General features: G+C 34.7%; 1 protein-coding gene across 2 annotated transcripts in view; it reads right to left on the bottom strand.

Moving 5' to 3' along the window:
- Positions 1-21,374, bottom strand: part of AP4E1 (adaptor related protein complex 4 subunit epsilon 1) — a 93,855-nt gene that overhangs the window by 66,645 nt on the left and 5,836 nt on the right. For both annotated transcript variants that reach the window (XM_082648593.1, XM_082648594.1), the window contains exons 4-10: positions 18,126-18,199; positions 15,616-15,737; positions 12,856-13,015; positions 11,124-11,290; positions 7,634-7,707; positions 1,100-1,222; positions 888-997 (exon numbers count right to left, since the gene is read on the bottom strand). In XM_082648593.1, coding sequence (XP_082504719.1) covers positions 888-997; positions 1,100-1,222; positions 7,634-7,707; positions 11,124-11,290; positions 12,856-13,015; positions 15,616-15,737; positions 18,126-18,199 — 830 coding nt within the window. The remainder of the gene's footprint in view (positions 1-887; positions 998-1,099; positions 1,223-7,633; positions 7,708-11,123; positions 11,291-12,855; positions 13,016-15,615; positions 15,738-18,125; positions 18,200-21,374) is intronic.

The following is a 21,374-nucleotide window of genomic DNA, read 5'->3' as shown; positions in this document are numbered from 1 at the left end:
TATTTATATTTTTGGCTGTGTTGGGTCTTCATTGCTGCGTGTGGGCTTTCTCTACTTGCGGTGAGCGGGGGCTACTCTTTGTTGCGGTGTGCAGGCTTCTCATTGCGGTGGCTTCTCCTGTTGTGGAGAGCCCATGGGCTCTAGGCGCATGGGCTTCAGTAGCTGCAACACGTGGGCTCAGTAGTTGTGGCTTGTGGGCTCTAGAGCACACGCTCAGTAGTTGTGACGCACGGGCTTAGTTGCTCTGCAGCATGTGGGATCTTCCCGGACCAGGGCTCCCCTGCATTGGCAGGCGGATTCTTAACCACTGCGCCACAAGGGAAGCCCCAACTCATAATTTAAAACCATTATTGTCGCAGATGTAGAGGATGGATTTGAGGACACGAGGAGGGGGAAGGGTAAGCTGGGATGAAGTGATAGAGTGGCATGGACTTATATATACTACCAAATGTAAAACAGATAGCTAGTGGAAAGCAGCTGCATAGCACAGGGAGACCAGCTCAGTGCTTTCTGACCACCTAGAGGAGTGGGATAAGGAGGTTGGGAGGGAGATGCAAGATAGAGGAAATATGGGGATATATGTATATGTATAGCTGGTTCAGTTTGTTATAAAGCAGAAACTAACACACCATTGTAAAGCAATTATACTCCAATAAAGATGTTTTTAAAAAATAAATAAATAAATAAAGCATTCTTGTAATTACTGACACAAGTGCTTTTTAGAAAAGTTCCTTAAACTTCAATAGAAAGAATAAAATGCACTCAAAAGTTAAAATACACACGTGTGCACATACACACTGCCCACCATTTTAATCTCTCTCCATAATACCAACAAAAAGTTTAAAAATTGTAACACTTCACATACATTACTCAAAATACCAGTTTACCTCTCTTTTAATAATGGGATCAGGATGGTCTAAGCATTCAATTATTGTCATCTGGTGTTGAAGAGCCAGAGTGGGATCCTGTTGGATAACATAGGTAAGAGCCTTCAATCCTAGAAGCAAAGATTACATTATAGAAAGTGACATAAAACAAATACCCAGCAAATTTCAAAAACTTTCTTGGTAATTTCCATCAAAAGAACCAATCATCTTACCTAAATATTTGAGATTTATTTTAGGTGACAAAACAAATTTTCCAATGCACTTGGCAGCCTTCTCAAGTAATTCCGATTTAGGATAAATAGAATAGACTGTATGTACACATTCAAACAGAATAGCTACAGAAATAAAATATTATAATGTCAGGGATCATATTAAGGCATAATAAAAGAATATATCTGTGTAGAACTCCTAACAAAACAAACTAATTGGAAGGTCAGTTTTAGTCAAAAATCTTACTTATGGAAATTTTTCAAAGATAAGAACTTTACTGTTTTCAGGCTTTATACAGTTGTTAGGATTACGTTACCACAGTACAATTTAAAGAGAATGATATATATTAATAGATAAGAATGATATATTCAGTCATGCAACAAGTATTTTCTGAAACTTCCTATGAGCCAGACATTGTTCTACTAGTATGGATACAGCGGTGACAAAAACCCCTGCCCTCAAGGAAATCACATTCTAACGGACACATAAGTAATACATTCATTGTTCCCATATAAATAGATACTTCCAACACTCCTTGAATGCTTAAAATAATTTATTCTTAGGCATTTTCTACCACTTTTACATAGAAACTGTATATGTAGTTTATTTCAGTGCAGTTTATTTCAACATAATCATTTCAGGATGCTCTAGCATTTATTTCAAAATAGGGCCACTACTCAAAAATCTTCAAACCACTTTTTAACAATTAACCTCCAAGGATATAGAAAATCTACTGAACATCTTAATAGTGTTCAAATTTGATTTTCTGGTCTCATCAAAGATCTGATAGCTATATTAGATGATCAAAGTGGATACTAAAATTTTTTTCAAACTCTCTTAAAGAGCATAAGTCAAAGAGCTGGAGCTTCACCATGGTAAAGAAGAATCATTTAGGCACCATTAAGTCCTGCATGTCCTGTGGAATCACAGAATGAGAAGTGAGACACAGAATCAGCAGACTTAAAAACAGTTCTACTATATAGTTGAAGCATATCGTGTCTTTGATAGAATCACTCCTGCTCTTTTTCCAAAAGCTTAAAACGTAACAATCAAACATTTGTGTACAGGATATAAGATCCTGAATATTCAACTAACTATGTTTTACACTGCTAAGCTGCCTATCAATTGATACACATATAAATTTCTGGTAAAAAGTTTTACATAAATAAATACTTTCTAAAGAAGGAGAGAGAAAAGAAATCAGAAGGAAAGATTTTTAAGAAATAAACAACTCTTTAAGAAGGGAACTGACTTTAATTAAAGGAAAACCTACAAAGTAAGTCAACTGAACCTAAAAAGATTCTTTATATATCCAGATGTTATGCTGTAAAAAGTCGTTACTCTGTGCTATGAAAAAAGCTGATTTTATGACTTCACGAAGTAAACAGAGAGAGCCTTAGTCAACTAACTTAACTAATCAACTAAGGCAGGAGTAGGCAACACATCGTTAAACACAGCCCTCAGCCTATCTTTGTAAGTTGTGAACTAAGAATGATTTTTACATTTTTTGAGATATAACTGACATATAAAATTATTACTTTTAGGTATACAATTACATTTTTAAAGGTTTAAAATAAACAAAGGAGAATATATGACAAAAACCTATATGACCGACACAAAACCTAAAATATTTACTATCTAGCCCTCTTTTCAGAAAAAGTTTGCCAAACCCTGAACAAACGTGCTAGTCCTAAGTAAGATTAAAAATGATGATGTTCCATTTTCTATCATAACTGACATATTTTCCTTTATGGATTTCTACCATTTAGAGCTCTCCTATCAAGATGTTTTACTGACAACAAAAGCTTCTCATTACCCATCTAAAACCTAAACTTTTATATTTAGATGCTCGCTCATAAGATTTCTGAAAAGCTAGTTCAGGTAAAATTAATAGTTCAAAAATTGCACTTATTAGTCAACCTAGGCATAAATGAGCTGAAATGAACTTAACAGGTTTTTAAAATTATTTTTAAATAATTTAGAGGCTAATAGCCTTTATTCTCCAACTCTACAAAAGTCTAAGTCCATAAATGAAAAAGCAAGTACTCTGCTGTCTCCTCACTGCAGTGGTTAAAAGAATACAGTAAGTCCCCTACGTACGAACCTTCAAGTTGCAAACTTTCGAAGATACAAATGTGCCCCTGTATGCCAGCGGTTGTACTGTACTACCGTACTTTTCAAGGTACTGTACTGTAAGATTAAAAATGCTTTATTTATTTTTGTGTTTGTTTCTTATGTATTATTTGTGTGAAAAGTGTTATAAACGTATTACAGTACAGTATATACAGCCAACTGTGTTGGTTCAGTACCTAGGTTAACTTTGTCGGACTTACGAACAAATTGGACTTACAAACGTGCTCTCGGAAAGGAACTTGTTTGTACGTAGGGGACTTGCTGTAGAGCCTCTAAGGATTTCTAAAGGTAAAATGCATCGTGGAGCTTTGTTTACTCTTCCAGAGGAAGCCAGGTCCTAATCAAGATACCATCAAGTAAAAAATTAACAAATTAAAAATTAGTAACATTCTAACATTTGTGACACTGTGGTTTTATCATAGATATTTTGGGTAGGATTATGCACAAAATTTGAAGAAGTTCTACTGACACTGTATCCTTCAGACTAGACTTTACTTTCATTTTAAATAAGTTAACTACTGTCACCACTCTGGCAGGGAGATGCGGGTACCATGCTATAAGGGTGGCAGTCCACTCTGCCTCCTTTAACACTTGGCGAGGCAGGGGATGCTGGTTCCTCCTGGATGGGGGATGGAAGTATCCTGCCTGGAAGAGGGAGGGGCACCCCGTTACTGCTCCCTATATGACCTGCATTGAGATTAAGGGGGTGGCCCTGGTATATGTGACCAGTTTAAAAGTCCTAACTCGTCACTAGACTTCTTCTAATGCCACCTCAGGAAAGATGGGAGGGGTACCTCATTATTCCCTGCTCCTGGATAATGTGAAATCCAGGCTTCCCACATCATCTCCACTGGCAATGCCAGGGAGGGTCCCCCTTAACATCTGGCAGGATGAAACTGCAGCTGCCCCTCTTGGTCTTCACCACTAGCCCCATGGGAGGGTTGGGGCACCTCATTGTATCTGGTGAGGGTGGAAATCTTGACTCTCCATTCAGCCTCTGCCGCTGTGGGTGGTCCACAGTTTTTTCTGTGTGATGCTTGACTGTAATAGAAGAGCTATTGTCTAAAAGTTTTCTATCTTGCTAGTTTGCCCTTTTTCCCTTAGTCCTTTGGCTAGAGAGCAGGCTTTTTTCAGGGCACTTTTGTCTGCACCTGTTGGCATTTTCAGACTGCTGGCTCTTCAGTACCCAGTCTGGGGTATATGAGGCAAAAAGAAAGCCCAGGGTACTCACCTTGGTGTTGTTCCTTGAATGCAAAGGTCCCTAACCAGTCTACCTTCATTTATCCACCTTTCAGAGTCTTATATGTTTATTTTACATATAATGTCCAGAGTTTTTAGGTGTACTTAGTGGGAAAAGTACTTCTATCTACTTTTGATGGTTCTATCCCTTATACTCCATTTTATGTAATTCTCCCAACTTACCAAATAGTTTACTAAAAATGTCTTTCTCATCTTATCAGTACCCTGCCCAAAACTATTCCATACCTCCAGATTTATACATTATAAAGTTCCTTTGGCTGCCATGGGAGGACCTCCACAATATGGGCTTCCCACTGCTTCACTATGAACTGTCCAAACAGGCTGGCAAGTCACCGTTCTCTGAAACTGTTTTAAACACGCCTGCCTCTGCACCTTCTCTCATGTTCCCTCTGCCTTAGAACCACTTTTAACCTCCCTTCTGGCTATCTTAATCCTATCTTTCAAGGTCCTATTACATCAATAAATCTTTATGTGCCCTGAAGCCCAGAGTGATCTTTATCGCCTCTGGACTCCTGTAATATTTATTGACTTTATCTCCCCTTTGCATTCTGCCTTATACTGATATTATGCTTTCATAAATAAGTTATCTTCTCCATTATACTGTAAATTCCTTGAAGGCAAAGATTATATTTAATACTTCTTCATATCCTCTACATCACTTTATGCAATGCCTGGCACATAGCAGATACTCAGTAAATGCCTCTGATGTGATTTATTTCTTGATTTGACACTAAGTTATAATAATGAAACTTTCATAAAAATACAGTTTAAAAAATATTAAGACTGAAACCCAGTAAGATAACTGATAAAAGTAAAATAACTTTCTCTTCCATCAATTCAATTAAAACATATTACTCACTGAGTAATCCAGTGCCAGATACTGGGATATGCTGGCCAATAAGACAGACACAGTCCCTGCCCTTATGAAGTTTATAATTAAAATTCACATTTTTAAGTAATAAGATATTTATATTAGGTTTACTAGAGAACACTCTACCATTGATAAACTCACTGTAAGCTATAAACTGTATCAGTACAAATACAGGGGGGGAAATGTAGAACAAAGAGAAGATAAATAAAGGAAAAAAGGGAAACAACAGAAACTAAGTTTCTCTGGCAAGGTGAAACACTGGACTGACAGACTACAAAGAAATAAACTGTTGGCACTGGTCCCAGCAATCTTAATAAAAGAAGGATGTCCTAATGGAGAACATTAAAAAATATTTCCTCAGGTATACAGTATTCTCTAAATCGGAAGTAGTAACAGTGGTTATCTCCAGGAGGGGGAACTGGGTGGTGGGTCATAAGGGTCAAAGGGACACTTACTGTTCACTGTATACCCTTTTGTACCTTTTGAATTCTGAACCATGTGCATATATTACCTATTCAAAAAAATTTAAAAATTAAAGCTGAAATGTCAATTACAGAAAGAAAAAAAAACTTTCTGCAAGGAAGAAAAGCAGAAAATTGATTTTAAACAGAATTCCTTGAGAGCCTTTCAAACCCTTATCCTAGACCATGATTATATCTCAAGCAAAACTTTTTAATTTACTTTAGCTGCCTCCAAAGATTCTGACACTACTCTGGATACACTGACAGCTCCTAGCCAAACCACCTGCCTCAATAATGATCATCCTTATCTCTGGCACCTTATTCTTCTCATTACATAGCAGGATCCTAGATGATGTCAACTATTCATTATACTATACACTTATAAGGGCAGGGCCTGTGTCTACCTTATTCTTCCCTTAAGCTCCCACACTTACCACGGAGGAATACATTAAGTCAATCAACTCTTTCCTCAATCTGTACCTAGTTTACAAATTAAATTTTTGTTTTGTAGGCATTCAATAAATACTGGGTGAACAAATGAATACACCACACTTATTACCTTAATTACCATTTATACACGCAAAACATAAATCTATGCTTCAAAATTTACTATCCCAATTCACTACCACGTGCATTATTTTTTCCATACTAGTCTTATGCATGCAATCCTTTCTTTTTATTCCTACTGCATTTTTGTCAAGCACTTTTATTACAGTTAAACTAGTTCAATTTCTGCCCTCTAGTCTACTCTGCACTTCTACAACCATTGTTCTTAAAGATCCACAGTTTACCATTGTCTGAAAGAACAAGTCTCCATCCCCTACTTCACGGTATTTTACCAGATTAAGAAATGACTTCTCATTTGAGTTATACCTCTCTATACCTCTTCTACTGCCCTTCTCCATACCAGGTGAGATTCAAACTGTTTTACTTCTATCCTTTAAATATCTCCAAATATCCCAATTTCTTCAACGAGCTTTCTCAGGCTGATCAATAAAGAACTAAGAGTTCTTCCCTCTGGCTATTAAGACTGGAAGTTTTTTTGGTTACTTTTCTCAGTTCTCCTCCCTCCTCCCCCATTTTACTCTTGTCTCTTATCACTAAATTACTTTGTAAAATTGTATTTAACATAAATAGCTATTGTCTCTTCATTAAAAAGTACATTATTCCATATCTATATATTCTTATCTATATCGTACTCATCCTTCAGTTATCTTCTTAAATATCACTTTTTCAGAAAAGCCTTCCTTGTTCTCCCTCTCATCTAAGACTAGCTGCTGTATTCTCCAGAGTACCTTGTAAATTCATTTCTGTAATATTTCTAGTACCTGTCCCCTTCCATCTATTTAGGCTGTGAGCTCAACGATATTATTTTATTCACGACTGTATTCCAAGCATCTTTCACAGGGTCTGATAAATAACAAAAACTTAAGAAATATTTGGTGACTAGTTGACTGATTATTTCATTTAAGAACTGTCTTAAGTATGGAATGGACCTACTAGGTTATCTTCACAGTCAATTAGATGCTTGATGGACATTTTCAATACAGAGACAATTTCTCTTTAAAAATAAAGACTTGAAAAGAGAGACAATTGTAATAGTCAATTTAGGTCAACATTTAAACAATGGCGTAATTTCAAATTATTTTTATTAGTTATTCAATGCTTCCAGTGAAAAATAATAATCCCAAAACCACCGTAAAAATTAACATTTAAAATTCTATTGAAATTTATAATATTCTAACACAGATTTAGGTATAATACTGAAAACATTATTAGTCATTAGAGCAGCATTTACATATGTTACCTACCATATGTGACATTGTGATTTAACTCAGCTCTTCGTAAGGATTCATCGAGAACATCATACATTAATTCACTTGTCCTGTTTAAAAGATATTTTATTTGCAGTAGAATTATAGTATTATAACCCAATAAAACATAGTTTTTCAAACTTCTCTCTCTTTAAAACTGAGGATCTACAGAAAAGAAGTGAAAGAAATTCATTTTATGAATTGGGAATTTCACTTCTTAAAGATTCCATTTGTTCTTTTTCATGAGTTTAACTTCCTGCTTTATCAAAGCTGACTAGTCAATGAAGAGATAAGTCAATCAACTCTTTCCTCAATCTGTACCTACTTAACAAAGTTTTTGTTTGGTTGAACATGCTATCTTTTATAATTTTCTTCGTAATATAATATTTCTACCTGTTTAAAGTTACTACTCTAATACTTTACATAACCAGATTACTCCAGACAGTATATTATCTGTATTTCAAACACTTAGTTTTTAAAAAATATTCAAATACTAGTCTTTCTTTGAGCAGTACCAGGTTCATCAGAAAGAAAATTTTAACTTTCATTTATGTTAAATATAAAGAAATTATATTTTGTGCAATTAACAGATTAAAACCATTCCTATGTCTTTATGGTCACTGATTACAGTTATAGTTACTGGGTTGAGGTAGATACTACACAAAACTGCAGTGTTTTATAGAGCCCTAGCACTCTGCCACCAAGCCTTTTCTCCAAGGAAAAGTCCTCTCCAAGAGGCCAGTGTGAAAACTATGGCTTCTCAGCTGATATTTTTGTATGTTTTGTAAACTCAAAAAGCACTAATAGAAAAAAGCACCATCAAAACAGAATACCCAGGGACTTCCCTGGCAGTCCAGTGGTTAAGACTCCACGCTTCCAATGCAGGGGGCACAGGTTCAATCCCTGGTCGGGAACTAAGACCCCATAGGTCACGTGGCGTAGCCAAAAAAAAAGTAACAACAAAAACAGAAAAAACCCCGACCCACAGAATACATAGTTGTTTCTTGCAGAGAAACTACACTATAAAACAAACAAAAAGATGAAAATAATCTGGGGCTATACAAATTACATATCATGTATGTTACAACTTTCTCAGAAAATGTCTTTTTTTCCCAAATGTACAGCTGTAAAACTCAATATGAAATGCATGTACTTCTATTGCATCTTAACTAAAGTATAAATATCCAGTGAGAATCCAGAACCATATCCTAAAATTCCTCATTTTATTATGTAAGCATTTCTTGCACAGACAACAACCATATAGTAGACATTATAAATCCTTCCCTCCCTAAATTTGGTAATACTACACTTAGATTATGGTATAGTTGCCCAATTTTAAAAGCCAATGTCTGGCATAAGAGTCATAATTAACCACACGAAATGTGGAAACATTTGCAGACATGATTGAGCTAAATGTTAATAACCTAAGAAGCAGAATGCTATAAAACACAAGAAAATATTCAAACAATACATACAAAAGACCATAAATATAAGAGATTTTTCCAGTAAGTTCTTTCAATTAAATACATTAGAATCCTGTTATAAAATAACTTAACATTTTTACTTTGCCACATTGAGCTAATCATAACTTAAGAAATATACGTTAACATAAAATCTTATTAGAGTTCAAACAACAAAGGAGGGAACGAACATTCTAATGTTCCATAACATTATAAGAGAGTTCTACTCTTTATTCATTTAATTAAGCCTAATTTCTATTCAACTGACCTCTCTGAACTCTATTCAACATACTCATCTTTGTACATATTCTTCAAATTCATCCATGAAGGAAAGAAGGAAGATAATGAGTTAATGAATTTAGTAAATTCACTAAATGCCTCCAAAGTTACTTCCTGACAACATATGATGGCATTAAATCCTTTTGGACCAGTGAGGTCTGAATGCATTACTATGAAATTCATGGTTTTACAACAGAATTCTAGTGAACTCCAACTAGAGCTCCAAAATAGGACAAACATTTCCAATGTGTGTGTCTGGTCCATCAACTCCAGGTTTTCACCCTAGGTTTCAATCAAGGTTGAGATTCATAAACATAGAAAAAAGTAAAATAGCAACACCAAGAGTGATATAGCCCAGTTAGCGCTCATCAGGAGCTCACCAAAGACGGATGCTGACATGACACTGAGGAGACATTACTAGGAGCAATAATAGCCTAGAGGACAATCCCTTAGTAAAGTGAGACTAAAGAATTAGCATATAGGAGTTCCCTGGTGGCGCAATGGTTAAGAATCCGCCTGCCAATGCAGGGAAGCCCTGGTCCGGGAAGATCCCACATCCCGCAGAGCAACTAAGCCCGTGTGCCACAACTACTGAGCCCGTGGGCCCTAGAGCCCGTGCTCCACAAGAGAAGCCACTGCAATGAGAAGCCCGTGCACTGCAACGAAGAGTAGCCCCCGCTCATGGCAGCTAGAGAAAAGCCCACACACAGCAACGAAGACCCAATGCAGCCAAAAATAAATAAAATTTTTTAAAAAAGGATTAGTATATAAATTGTACCCTACCGTATAAAACAAAACCACATCTCTAAAGTCAGAACCTGATCAATAGTATTTTCTCAAGACAGAAACACATCAGGGGCTCAAACCATGGTCCTTGCTCTCAAGGGGACCAAATCTAGTTGCTCTTGAACAGTTTAAAAAAAAATTCTTAAATAAAAATAACAGGTGTGCACACATGCACACACAGAGAGAGAAAGAATGATAAAGCAAATACAAATAATTGATGAACAGAGGTAGAGAGAGCTCCCTGTACTATTCTTGGAATTTTTCTGTAAGCTTGAAAAACTACAGCAAAATTAAAAGTTACAAAAATATATGTAACTGGAAAGGTACCCATAAAGTTTAATAAAATTACTGCCTAAAAGAGTAATTCAAACAAATGAATTGTTCCAATTAGAGCAACAGGGTAAGCAAACTATAGCCTGCATGCCTAATCTGTCCAGATGCCTGTTTTTGTATTGGCTACAGGCTAAGAATGGTTTTTACATTTTTAAGTGGTTGAAAAAAAATCAAAAGAATAATATTTCATGACACAAAAAGATTATATGAAATTCAAGTTTTAATGTCCTTAAAGAGTTTTTTTGGAACATAGCTGTGCTCATTCATTTACATATTATCTATGGCTGCTTTTGAGCTGTATACAACAGCAGAATTAAATGGTTGCAATAGACAACATATAGCCCACAAAGCCTAAAATATTTATCTGGCCCTTTATAAAAAAGTTTCCCAAGCCCCAAACTAGAATGGTTAAGAAAGTTTCATGGAACATATGGAGCTTCAAAGGTATCTTGCACTGTGAGTAGGACTGAGATAACCAGAGAGCCAGGATTATCCCAGCAATCTGAATTTTTACACTTCTTATAGTGGCTTATTTATCACTATTAAGTCAATTAAGCATTGGGAGAAGCTGGTTTATCATGAAACCTCTAGATGACTAAAGCCTATCAAATTTACCTAGAATAGTTTACCTTTGATCATCTTTTCCTAGAAGTCCTAGTATTCTCAACAGCTGAATTTGTAACCATGGTGCTGGTACACTGTGGTAATTGAAATCTACGGGGAGTTTTCCTCCAACCACTTGCTTCAAAATTGTTACAAAACTCCCAGTCAAGTCTTTATATGCAGATGAATTCTCCTACATCCAAAAAACAAAGTAAAGCAAAACAAAAAACTTTCTGTTAATAATAATGTCTTAAAAATAAAATAGACCTGGTTGAAATGCCATATAGAATCTAACTTAATACATGCTCACTTAATAAGTTTCATGTTCATATTTAAAGAAACAGTCCTCTAACTGTGTAATTTCTTCCACCATGAAACTCCTCTGGCTACCAGATCCAGAGCTGAATCATGCCCCAAAAAGCTTCCACCACTTCCTACTTCCTATACAGTTTAATCACATTTCCAAAGTTCTATAATTACATCTTAGAACCTTTAAAAGCTAGTATCAGCAATTAAAGCAAAAATTGAAAACTGACATACTGAAAAAAGCAGTAATACCTCTACTTTTGATGAAAACCAAGGTCTGTTTCCAATCTCTGAATTTTGTTTTCAAAAGACTTCTCATGTGATTGAACTAAATATGTTCCAGGTGGAAGAGCATAGCCAAAATTACTCAAACATTTAAAACCCCCAAAATCAGTAAGCCTGCTTATCAAAAATTAATTAACTCTATAGTATTTAAACATATTTGTGATTCTGAATGAGTATGCCTTGATTATCTATCTGACTAATCTCTTGGACTGGGGAAATTTTTTTTTCATCTTATTTTTTTTAACTGAAGTGTAGTTAACATACAATACTATATTAGTTTCAGGTGTACAACATAGTGATTCAGCATTTATGTATATTACGAATTGATCACCACTATAGGTCTAGTAACCATCTGCCTGAACTGGGGAAATTAAATACACATTCCTCAAAATGAATGTTAGACTCTTCATTGTAATTTTTACTGTGTATCAAGGACAAATTTTTGGAAGGGAAATAATAGCTCTTTCAGAGTTTAATAAATGTTAGAGGAAAAATAAGATTTAATATCAATTATCTATTTATACCACACTATTTTGGAGCACACAATGCATAAAAGTAAAGACAACCTTCAGTTTCTGTAATTTTTAATTGATTTCAACAGCATATTCCATTTCATTATGATGTATGATGAAATCTCTCACAAGTATATACTTTCAGACACAAAGGGTTTCAGGCAATACACTGGGGTTGAATTAGTATAAACCCGTATCATCATTTAGAAAAATTTTTTACCATAGTATCCAACCCCCCTTCCTCCTCCAACACAGTATCAATGTATGGAGACAACACTGTAGACTATGCATTGCACGTTCTCCACCAGCTCTCCTCATTTCTATAAATTGTTATATGTATCCCATGAAGTTGTATAAAAGGGAGGCACTGCTTGAAAAACCACAAATCTGAAAATTTCAACCACTTTCCAGAGCTACCATTTTTCCATGCTTCTTTCGTAACATGAAAAAATTTTAGGCATAAAAAAAGACTAAATCTATAATCTGTCTACAACTCATGCGATCAACAACATGCAAAAATTACTATTAAAGTGTCAATAATACAAATTTAAATGTGACTTAAGCATTTTACTGAAAAATATGAGTTTTCTTTTAATTACATAATTACATTTTTCTAATGGTAGCTACTCAGTACCTGCTCAAAATGCCAACTTACCTTAATCATCCTAAGGTATATGTGCAAGGATGCAGCCATGACCCCAACATCTCTGTCACAAAGTGCTTTCCGAAACTTAATATGGATATGCTGTACTTGATTAGGAGCGATAAGATAGAATTTATATAATGCTAGGACAGCTTTTCTTCGTATAATCTCCCTAAAGATAAAAAATAAAATCTAAATAAACCATCTGAATTATCAGGCATTTATTAGTTTGAAAAGATTATGGACCAGATGATTGTAAAATACCAGCTGTTACCTGAAGCTAAAAAGAAAGAATTACACATTTATTATTAATTTTTTATTCTAATCTACCAAACTATAAAAGCAGTTATCTCTAGGAGGTAAGACCTCAAGAGACTTTAACTGTCCATGTTATGTATTTCTCTAGTTATAAAATTTTTTGGTAACAAGCATATATTACTTTTGAAACCAAAACAAACCAGGAAAGATAAATTCGTTAATTCCCTAATTCCATTTTTGAAAACCATATCTGTAGAAATTGGGAAAAGAATCAACAGTAAATTTAAATGAGTGAGAGGTAATTTCTGCCAATAACATTAAACAGTCTCTTCATCAATATTAAAAGTCTCCTCAACATTCTAGCTTTTCATATTTCTTTTTTTACATCATGGGCAAGCATACTCCAAATACTTGAGGGGGGGCAGGGGAGTATAAGGGGGACTTACATTAAAAGATGTTACTCCTCTCCTTGCCCAGCTCATGTTTCAAAAACCTCATTACAATGAAGAGGAAAGTATACACAAGTCTTGCACTTCATTTGTAACAGATAATGTCTAGCACACAAGAAGCAAAAATAAAGAGTTGCTATCCTATGAACATAATGTAGTTTCCAAGGAATTATATTCTTTGTTTTTGTCTCTTATGCCTATTTCCACATAGTTCATATTTGCAGACTATGCTGGCGGTGCCCACAACAGCAGTACAGAAGTATTTATTTTCAGGGTTCCTTAATATGTATTTCTGTTAACTAAAATCATAGAATCTCAAAATTGAGATTATTCAATGCAATCCTCTGTGTTTCACTCAAGAATACTTTTTATAAGATTCCTAACAAATGGCCACCCAGCCTCTGCATTAACAAGCAACCTACTATCTTCCTAGGTAAACTATGTCATGCTGGAAAATTCTTTTCACATAAAAAGAAAAGCAGATTAACAAAAGATTTGCCATTAGTATTAATACTACAGTAACTGTAAACTATATCCCAATGTATTGCTATTGGGCATTAACCAATATGAGTTCCGGGAGAGAGTAAGTAAATGAGGTGAGGGAAAAGAATACAAACTCTGAACAGGCTCAGGAATCCCTAGGTCTGGCCCAAAGTGGTGGCAATAACACAAGATATCAAAAAACCTGGATTCGGGCTGTGAATTTGGCGTGCTGAAATATAACCAGGGATTCAAAAGTCGAGTCCAAGCCCTGTCTCATAGCTTCGTTGTGATATCTACCGGTTTATCTGTAGCTCTGTCCCACAGCTCTGTCTTTAGCTCTTTACTCCATAGCATGGAGTTAGGTATGGCCATAATTGCAAAAGCAGAGTTTCAGAAAGTCTAAACTCTAACTGGTAGAAGACAGGAAAGGCCAGGACTTGAAATGACAGTAGATGGGAAGCAATAAGGAAAAAACTGAAAGGGTAAATGGGAAGCAACAAGGAAAAAATTCAATTCTTTGAAAGATTTCATACAAAGGATAAGTATGGCTACCAAAAAACAGTGGTGGTATGGAAAAATTTCATAAAAATATGCTCTGCTGTGATCATATCAACCTCTAATTATCTAAGAAAGGCTAATATTTTATTTCCAGTAATTAATTTTCCATACCCATCATTTGTTCTAAACACAGATTTGATATAAACAAAATATTACAAGTCTGAAAAATCTCTGAAGTTATTCCATAATTCTTAGAAAAAGCTATCATTTTTAGCTGAAATATTCATGGTCCGAGATTTAAAGAACACAAACCATAAAACAACATTTTAAAATCTTAGAACACTAAAAATACTGACTTAAGCCTATGAAATATTATGAGTAACAAAAGAAATCTTTATCAAAAATGTATATATAACTAAAATACTGCAATCACAAAGGAAAAATGGCAAGTGACTGTAAACTTTTCCCTAACTTTAAAGATTATGAAGTTGAGGGGCTTGGTTAAAAACAAAATAATTCCAAATGTGGTGAAAAAGTAAACAAGTTGAGAAGGAGAGAGTTAAGGAATCATACAAGATTAGCAAAATACAAGTTAAGGTTCATTTGGATATATTCTGCTATAAAACAGAATTTGAAAGCTGCAGTTTTGATATAAAGCATCCCCAATACATTGAAGGTCTATGTTCATAGCACTTGAACCATTTCCATATGTTTTCCATTACTTCACTTTATCCTCAAAACAACTCTGTGAGAACTAAGGATCTTCAACCAACCCCATATAGCCAAGAGAAAAACAGGACCCTTGATGGTTAGCAGAAGAAGTGGGAAGAAAGCCAAGGATTCCTGATGCTAAGCCTCACTGACTCTCAGTTTAACTTTAGAAAGTTGCCTAACATTTTTCTAAACCCACATAAAAATAAAGGACAATAAAGGACAAATATCAGGGATTTTTGCATTATACCTGGCAGTCAAAGAATATCTTCTATCCTGGTAGCATTAAGTTAAAGTTAGAATAAACTTCTGAGTATAAATTTTCCTTTTGAAATACATAGTGTAGACACCTATCCAAAAAGAATTTACTTACTTAGAATGTTGAAGTTTATCTTCTATTAATGGAAGAACAGCTGGAATCATTTCTCGAGGGAAAATCTGGCTGACGATAGTAAGTGCCATACATACTTCTACTAGGTTAGTGCTCTGCAAGTCCTAACATTATTAAGCAAAGAAAACATTCAGTGCAAATTCTGAATCTAGGGACATTGAGCTCAACATTGCAATGGTCCTACACACTTAATAGTTTTCTACTAACGTTTTAAATTAATTTGTACATTTAGGCTTACCTCATATTTTATAGGAATATCCCTGTTTCATTTGCCTTAATAGAGTCAATAGATAAAGATAGCCAAAAGACAACTGAACTAAAGGAGACTGTACTTCTGTCCTGACAATGACCAAAGTAGTCTTCCTTATTACAGCCTTTAAGACTTTTCTAAACTAGTAACAGAATAATTTTATGAATTCTTCTTGTTAATCAACAATATGAGTGGAAGTTTAAAAGGAAGCAATTCTTGAATATATACGATAAAATGCATGCATTCATATATACTTACATAAGCACAAAGTTTACAAACCGTTCTAATAGAACCCAAAAGTACGTTTTTGAAAGTTTGCACAAGTTTAAGCTATGAGTAAACTTAAGAGAGTATATAACTTAATTCAGAAAGTATTGATACTACACACCCACACACACACTCTCTCTCTCACATATCAAAAGACTGAAACAAGATAAACATGAAAAAGGTCAACAATTCAATTATACTTCATTACCAATTTTGTTTAAACGTTTAACAGGAAACAATACTGTGTATGCATTAAATTGTGTTTTTATTATCTGTACATTTCAGTTACCCAATTAAACTCTGTTCTTCTTTAAACTGACTTTCAGAATTTAAAAGACTTCAATTATTCAGTTTATATCACATCCCTTTAAAACAGATCCTAGAGAAAAAGACAACAGCATGGAAGATGCATCTGACTAAGAGTCTGGAGATCTGAGTTATAATTCCAACTCTGCTTTTTTTTTTAATGTATTCTTTTACTGAAGTATACTTATTTATAATATTGTATTAGTTTCAGGTGTACAGAACAGTGATTTAGTATTTTTGCAGATTATACTCCACTATAGGTTATTACAAGATAAATGGGTATAATTCCCTATGCTGTCCTTGTTTATCTATTTTAAATATAGTAGTTTGTTATCTATTAATCCCATACTCCTAATTTGTCCCTCCCTCTCTCCCCTTTGGTAACCACAAGTGTCTTTTCTATGTCTGTGAGTTTGTTTCTGTTTTGCATATACATTCATTTGTATTATTTTTTAGATTCTATATATAAGTGATATCATACAGTACTTGTCCTTCTCTGACTTATTTACTAATATTTAATTTCAATAGTATTCTCTAGGTCCATCCACAATGCTGCAAATGGCAGTATTTCATTCTTTTTTGTGGCTGAATAATATTCCATTGTGTATATATACCACATTTTCTTAATCCAACTGTCTGCTGATGGGCACTTGGGTTGCTTCCATGCCTTGGCTACTGTAAATAGTGCTGTTATGAACACTGGGGTTATGTATCTTTTTAAATTAGTGTCTTCATTTTTTCCAGATATATACCCAGGAGTGAAATTGCTGGATCATGTGGTAGTTCTATTTTTAGTTTTTTGAAGAACCTCCATATTGTTTTCCACAGTAGCTGACCAATTTACATTCCCATCAACTGTGTACAAGGGTTCCCTTTTCTCCACATCCTCACTAACATTTGCTGTTCACAGACTTTTTCATGATAGCCATTCTCAGTGAGGTGATACCTCATTGTGGTTTTGATTTGCATTTCTCTAATTAGTGATGTTGAACATCTTTTCATTGCCTGTTAGCTATCGACATGTCTTCTTTGGAAAAATGTCTATTCAGGTCTTCTGCCCATTTTTTCATAGGGTTGTTTGTTTTCTTTTGATATTGAGTTGCATAAGCTGTTTGTATATTTTGAATATTAACCCCTTGTCGGTCCCATGATTTGCAAATATTTTCTCCCATTTCATAGGCTGTCTTTTCGTTTTGTCAATTATTTCCTTTGCTGTGCAAAAGCTTTTAAGCTTAATTAGGTCCCATTTGTTTATTTTTGCTTTTTCTTCTGCCTTAGGAGACTGATCCAAGAAAATATTGCTACAATTTATGTCAAAGAGTATTCCACCTATGTTCTCTTCTAGGAGTTTCATGGTTTCAGGTCTTACATGTAGGTCTTTAGACCATTTTGAGTTTATTTTCGTTAACTCTGCTTTTTTAAATGAAACAATAATAACAGCAGCAGTAGCAACTATTATTCTCTACAGTGTTTCATTTAACCCTAACAACTTGGTTAAGTTCTATTATTATCCTCATTTTACAGATGCAGAAACTGATATAAAAGATCTTTCTAAGCCCATTCTATAAGCTTACCTTCTTTGAAAAATACCTAATTTAATATGATTGATGAGAAATGTCAGATGCCTGAAGGAATAATTTAAGACTTCATATTAACCAGCATACAATACCTTTACAACTGTATTCACAAGGAGAAGCAACAGTTCATGACTTTCATGTAGAAATAAAGAAACAGCCAAATAACCTATAAAATTTGAGAGGAAAAGTCTCATAATTACCTGCCAAAAATTAACATTTCCCAAGAAGTTAAACAAAGCAATAATATATTCCAAAATTTAAGTGTCAAAGATACCAGTTACAGGTAAATATAAAAACAAATAGTAAAATAACAAGGTTCAAAAAATTCAGTAAGGAAGATTTCAGATGTTCTTCATCCTGAAGTCTTTCACAATTAGGTATTTCACAGGATATAACTGAAATGGAAAAGAGGCTATGTGCACCAACTTAAAGTCCTGTAAATGACATTAGGAATATATGCCTCCCATCTTCTGTGCAAATCTCTACACAATCAATCAATACATTTTCTGTCTTATAGCCAAATATAATTATTTAAAAACTAATAGCTACTACAGTTAATAAATAGTGAGTTACTAGCTATTTGTATTACTGAATGAGCTACCTGATACCAATCCATATGATGCAAATCATCTATCAGCCATAAACAATACCTTATTTTCTCAATTTGACGATAAACTATTGAATGAATAAAAGTTGTTGAGGAAAGAAACAATGTCTACCACATTAAATGTACTCATTTACTTAAGTACTTTTATTTTAATAATATCAAAATATTAAAAAATACAACTTAAAATTGAGGAAGTACATTAATACACTGACAAATACCATGTGCATGGAATCTAGATGCTCCATGTCATTTTCCTGTCACCCTTAATTTCGATAACATTTGTTAGACGGTTACTGTGGGTTAAGTACATTACAAGCCTCACCTCATTTAATCCTCACAACAACTCAATGAGGCAGATATTATTATTATCCCCAATATAATAATGAGGCCCCAAAAGGATAACTGCCCAAGGTCTACAGCTACTACATGGTGGAGCCAAGACTACAACCCAGCCAGTAGGAGTTAGTTCATGTTTTTAACCCCTGTGTTTTTCTGCCTCTCACACAGTCTACTTTAAGACCTTATTCCCTGACTCCCATCCCCATTGTTTTTCATTCTTCTCAATTCTTCCAGCCTTTTTATTAGGAATTCTAGTGTTAACTATCCCTATTACTACCCAGCATCCATAATGTGTCTGTTGGGGAAGATGGGAAAACTGTTAAAAATTTCCTGTTCTCATAACCAAGGAGTAGCAGCATGATCCACTGCAACATCTTCACTGAAGGTCAGAGGAGCAGAGCTATCACTCCCACAATCAGGAGAGACAAAAAAGAACAAACCAGGACCAGGAAAGAGAAAAACCCTAGACAGCATTTAAAGCAGAAATTAGGTCTTATCAGATTACATCTGTTCAGCTAAGATATCACCCCCTCTCAAGTCACCAATATCAAGATACAAGAACTAAGATCAACAAACTAATCCAAAGACCACCTCAAAACCTTATGAAATCTTAATTCTATCTGTTAAAAAGAATATCCTATTTTGACAATCAGGGAAAACAAGGAAACTGTTTTGATAATCAGGAAACAGGGAAAAAGATATTCTGTGATTCAAAAAATTTTAAAGGTTTCAGGAAAACAAAGAATAACAATTATGATTATAGAATACATTTGATATGACTAAGACTGAGGTACAGGATAGGAATACAGGCTTTGACTCATAGAAACTTGGGTTTATATTCTGGCTTCACCATTTAGTAGCTCTATGACCTTGGAAAATTGACTTGACCTTTCTGAGCTTCAGTTTTCTCCTCTGTCAAACGAAATAACATCTCACAAGATAAAGCACCTAACATAATTCCTGACTTAGTGGGTACTGAGATTTATTTACTCAGCAGTATTCATGTGAAAAATAAGAATGCATTATCCATCAGAGAAAGCACCAAAGCTAGCCTTAGAAATCTCAGGAGAGTAGATGAGGCAACGATACTGGAGTAAAGGCATAAAAAATTTAAATGCTACCTTAAAAAAAACTTCCACTCATTAGCACACATAAAGAATATCTGATACCCACATACACGTCTTTCTAGGTGTCAATAAAATACTTTCCTAAGGAAGATCATGAATCTCAGTAAAAATGACTGTGAGGTTTCCTTAGTCACTGTAACTATGAAATAACCCACATACAAGGTCCTTCACTGCAACATTATTTATTAGAGCAAAAAATAAAAACTACCCATATATCCACCAATAGGGACCTAGATGAAAATACTACAGTACATCCATCCGCCCACTGAAAACTATGCAATTGTATAAAGGTATAAAGATGTCAAAACAAGGTGTGGAGTAATTTCTGTAGCATGCTATCTTCTGTGTAAGAGACAGTATTTGAGTGTGTACTCATGAATTTGCTTGTTTTTTCAAAATGAAACAATGGAAAGATTAATCAGAAACTAATGAAAATAGTTACCCATGGGGTAAGGGGCAAAGCTGGTAGACGGGTTAGAGATAAAAATGAAATTTCTCTGACTATACCTTTTTGTCAGGTCTTAACTTTTGGACCATGTATAAATTACAAATTACATATGTAATTTTTACATATTTTAAAAATAAAATTTAGGGAATTCCCTGGCGATCCAGTGGTTAGGACTCAGTGCTTTCACTGCCACGGCCTGGGTTCAACCCCTGGTCGGGGAACTAAGATCCCACAAGCCACGTGGCGTGGCCAAAAAAACCAATAAAATAATAAAAATAAAAATAAAATTTAATTGAAAATGGAAAAATTACATGAAAGTCTAAAAAGCAAAATACAGCAACAGATGTACAAAGTACAGACTATTGTTTTCTAAATTTCCTGTTGTTAGGGATCTCAGAATTAGTTTGGAAAAGACATGAAAAGACAAACACCATAAGACAACAGATGGTAGGAGCCACCTGAGAGATCACAGAAGAGTTAAAACTTGGTTTGGAATACAGAAAGGGAGAGACAGGATGCCAGAGGACACTCTACTTGGAGGGAAGAATGTAACAAATCTAGAAGACAAAAGAGTATTTTCGGTGGAGTGAGATTCAACAAGTGGAATACTGTGTTCATATAGTCTCAGAGTCTTTACCAAGACATCTCCCACGCCGTACCCATCATCTGACAGCACAGGTCAATATAACTTGAGAAGAATGTTGGTCCCTGACAACATGACACTATCAACTTCTTTGAATAAAGAACATGTTCTACTCCTATATTATTCCAAAGTGCTTCCTTCTTAAGTTTCTGATATAAAGCTATACATATATGTATA

This window comes from Grampus griseus (genome assembly GCF_964374135.1).
Source record: "Grampus griseus genome assembly, chromosome: 2".
Classification (NCBI taxonomy): Eukaryota; Metazoa; Chordata; class Mammalia; order Artiodactyla; family Delphinidae; genus Grampus; species Grampus griseus.
This window is presented reverse-complemented; position numbering and strand designations above follow the sequence as displayed.